The 4,312-nt window shown below is 28.5% G+C and overlaps 1 protein-coding gene across 1 annotated transcript in view; it reads left to right on the top strand.

Annotated features, from left to right (window-relative positions):
* Nucleotides 1-2,873, top strand: part of LOC105555840 — a 4,337-nt gene extending 1,464 nt beyond the window's left edge. The window contains exons 2-9 of the mRNA XM_012002881.1: nt 153-291; nt 421-598; nt 896-1,171; nt 1,283-1,524; nt 1,724-1,899; nt 1,978-2,140; nt 2,295-2,425; nt 2,514-2,873. Coding sequence (XP_011858271.1) covers nt 237-291; nt 421-598; nt 896-1,171; nt 1,283-1,524; nt 1,724-1,899; nt 1,978-2,140; nt 2,295-2,377 — 1,173 coding nt within the window. The 5' untranslated portion in view covers nt 153-236 and the 3' untranslated portion in view covers nt 2,378-2,425; nt 2,514-2,873. The remainder of the gene's footprint in view (nt 1-152; nt 292-420; nt 599-895; nt 1,172-1,282; nt 1,525-1,723; nt 1,900-1,977; nt 2,141-2,294; nt 2,426-2,513) is intronic.
* The last annotated feature ends 1,439 nt before the right edge of the window (nt 2,874-4,312 follow it).

Here is a 4,312-nt window from a genome sequence, read left to right as displayed (position 1 = left end):
CCGGACCTCGTACACTGTTGAATTAGTAGAATCATAGTGGTGCTCAATCGTACTGTAGCGACTAGCCACTGATTATCAGTGGTATACTTATCACTATTTGAAACAGTAGTTATACACTGATAATCAGTGATTTTTCACTGATTCATTTTTAGAGAGTATAGCAGTACTGATAATCTATAGACGATCCCAGACGTGTCCATGTTTTCATACACAATATTCTTAAAGTGTTTTTGATAATGGAGGAAAAATTAACAGAAATCGGCCTGGAACACCTAATTCCGGTGTTTGAAGGTAAATACAGTTTTTTGATATTGCATGCCAGCATATATGAGGGTATGATTTTCTTAGCACATATTAAACATGCTTATGAAAGATTTATTCTTTGTTTCTTTATCTTACTTTAATGCTACACATGAATAGAAGAAAGAATAGGGTTGGAAGAATTGCGATCCCTTATTTTGGATAGTAATGAATATAAACAGCTTTTTCTGCGATGTGGTGACCGAATGAAATTAAATAAATTAATGGCTGAAATTCCTCAAACCAAAGACAATCCTATTGAACATTCCAACGAAATACTTTTAGATATCCCTGATGTGTGAGTTGTATAAATTTTTTAGTTAAATAACTTTGATTGCATGAAAATGTTCTTTGTTTGCGTTTGCATTTATGTTTGCGTAAACTCATCATAGCCCAGCCTTTATGTTAATTTTTTTCTTGATTCCTTGGTCTTTGACTTTCTTTTAATTAACAAGTAATACTTTTTTTTATATATTTTATATATTTTAGAAGCATGCCTGAGAAATAATATATAAGCATATTTTGTAAATTTATAATTTTATTCAGCCTCCATGGTTTCATATATAAAATATATATCGTTTAATTTCAAATACAGAATTGACTTGTTAAAAGAAGAAAATATAATAAATGAAGTAATAGAAGAAAATGTGATACAAGAAAATGTAATAAAAGGTGTAATGAAAGAAGTGGCGTGCACACATCCAACAAAAAAAAGACAAGAAGTATTTAATTTGAATGAGGTACTGAACTCTTGTAGAACGGGCCAAGCGATTTTATCATTGTACTGTTCTAAAGGAGAATTAGACAGTGCATGTCAAATATTTTTGGTTGATATAATTGTGCAACATTTTTTAAATATTGAGCCATTTCGGTACGTATATTAAAAAATTTATAACTACATCTTTTGATTTAATTATATGTTATCAGATTCTTTAGCATTATTTATATATATTTGGAACTAAATTCTAATAAATTCTTCCAGCCGTCTTACAAATGACGATTTTGATTCTATATCAAACGATATAATAGAAGTTTTTCCTAAGGAAGTAAAAGAAACCTATTATATTCCACCTATAAGAAAATGCAACTCAAAAGATAATAGATGTAGTGTAGCTAGAGGTAAACTAGTGGATAAGTATAAAAATAAAATTACGTTTCTGCGAACTGCTGGAATTTTACCACGCTGCCGAATTAGGAAAGGTTTTTGTGAGAACAACGTGGAAGGTACAGTATCATGCCATGCATCATCGACGATTGTCAATATATAACAATTTATAATAAAAATAAAATTAACATAATTAATAACTTTATCCAAATGATGATATTACAATGTAGTATACTATTTGTAGTTATTATAGCAAAGAAGTATTTTATTGATGTTTGGAACGTTTTCTCTTTAATGCTTAAGATAATTTTATTTTAGAGCTAAACAGTGCAGATTTAATATGGCTGGAAAATAATTTGGATCCCTGGGAAGAAGTTATAGAAAAGTGGGACAAAACCTTTTCTAGTAGACAAAAGATATTTATGTCACAAGAAAATGTGAAACAAATACTTTTAAAGTGTCCAATTATAAAAAATTCTAAAGGATTTTTATTAGTAAGTGTTATAATACAAATTAGGATTTCTGAGTTAATGTTCTAGATATAATTTCTTATTTCTGAATAATTTATTTAGATTGAAAACGATTTTAAAAAGAAATTTCCGAATAATCATGGTGAAATATATGTAAGATTCGAAAATGTATTTGAAAAATTATTACTCATCAGCAAATCCCATTTGTCTGACAGTGATAAGTTAATTTTGGAAATTATAAGACACAAAGAAAATGTATCAAAAGGTTAGTAATGTTATTTATATTGAGAGGTTAATTATTTTAGTAATAATGATATACTTATTCTTTAACAACTTATTCTCTAACAAGTGTTGCAATTGACTAGACAGTATTTCTTCAATAGTATGTTTATCTAGATAATACATTTGAATCATTACAGATTCTATGCATTACTTCATGCTGTATTTAATGTTTTCATTATTGCCTTCAAAATCGGGATATAAAAAAGGAACAACTAATTAGAAGCCTAATACTGAAGATAGTCGAAGTGGAGTTGTTGTACATGTTAAGGTAGATTAATTATTGTACAATTATTTTAACAATTAACAAACTTTAATAATTTTTAAACGAACTTTTAAAAAAAAATTTCTCACTTTAGATACCTGCTGATATTCCCACTATTATAGAAGCTAAAACGAAGCAAATGCAAAAATATGGGCTTCCAGTGCAACCTTTCGTAATCATCCAAGGACCTACACATACCGACATAAAGAAAGTTTTCGTGAGTTTCGAAGATATACTATATGAATCAGTCACGTTCTTGAAAGCTTTAGATATTTGTTTTCAATTAACTCACGTATTAAATCTTCATTATCCATATGAATCACACCACATATGGTTATTTATTCAAAGAAGTATGTACAACATGAAGACAGAATTTGACAATATCCCGAATATTATTAACATTGCATCTAAAGTAAATGCACAAATTAATTAAGAAGTTTATATTCATTGATATTATTAATTATTATTATTCAGGGTTGGAAAGTAACTCGTTACTTGTAACGAAGTTACAGTTACAGTTACTTCTTTTTGGTAACTCTAACTTAACTTCGTTACTTTCTCTACATCTGTAACTGTAACTTAACTCAGTTACATTTTTTCGATAACTAGTAACTAATTTAATAGTTACATTAAGAGTTACTTTATATATTTTTTCAACCTCCACAGATCGCATTAGGCCTTCGCATTTGCGCATAAACGCCTTTATCGCCGCTTTACAATTCAAATGCAGATTCGATATTTTTATTTTTATTGCAAGGGAGTAACTGCAAAGTAACGATTCGTTACTTTTCGAGTAACTGTAACTGTAACGCGTTACTTTTCAGAATTGGTAACTTGTAACTGTAACTAGTTACATTGTTAGCGAAAAAACTGTAACTGTAACTAGTTACTTTTATAAAGTAACTTTCCCAACCCTGTTATTATTGCATTATTACTACTGTTCTTACATTACATTTGTCGAGATTTACATTACATTTGTAGGTTTGTAGAGTGTATGCATGCATTTTAATCATGCATTGTAAACACTGCAATAGAAGTTTTTGTTCGAAAGACAGTTTCACAAATCATATACATGCTACTCACAAGTATCAAAATTCGTTTTTATGTGGACAAATCAATTGTCATCGATCATTTAATTCAATTAAAGCGTTAAAACGTCACTTAAATAATTCTTTTATTAAAAATGATAAAAATACGAATGTATTACAGATATATGATAAATTAAAACTTGAAAGTACCGTTCTCTCCAATGAAGATAATGTTACAGATACTGTTACAGATAATGTTACAGACTTTAAAAAACCTGCAGAAATGGTATTACCATTATATCAAAATACAAATGATATGCTTGTTTTAAATTATATTTCAAAACTTTACAATAATAATGCAATTCCTCGTTCTGCTATTCAGAATATTATAGAAAATACTTCTCAGCTAGTTACGAACCTTCTCGATAATGTTAATTCCCAGTCACAATCAGAAAATTTTAATATACCGATGTTAAGAAACTATTCTAATTATATGGAACCATTTATAAATTTTGACACTGAATATAAACGATTTTGTAGCCTAGAAAAGTTGCAGTTTCTAATAAAACCAAAATCGTTTCATATTGGACAAATATTGGATAATGTGAATACTACAAACGGTGTCCAAATAAAAATGAAAAACTGCGAAGGTCAAATAATTCCCATGAGAATAATTTTAAAAAAATTCTTAGAATTGCCGAATGTGTTAAACAATATATTGAATTACATAACAAATGAGAATAGCTCAAACAATATTTCTAGCATTTTTAAGGGGATGCTGGAGTGGATTTATTTACCGACAGAGTCGGATACCGTTTTTGCGTTTGTAAATCTTATTATTTGCATTTATGTACAAACTAATACC

This window comes from Vollenhovia emeryi, unplaced genomic scaffold, assembly GCF_000949405.1.
Source record: "Vollenhovia emeryi isolate VEMERY1.0 unplaced genomic scaffold, V.emery_V1.0 DF940663.1, whole genome shotgun sequence".
NCBI classification, from domain to species: Eukaryota; Metazoa; Arthropoda; class Insecta; order Hymenoptera; family Formicidae; genus Vollenhovia; species Vollenhovia emeryi.
The sequence above is the reverse complement of the archived record's forward strand: the minus strand, read 5'-3'. Positions and strand labels throughout refer to the sequence as shown.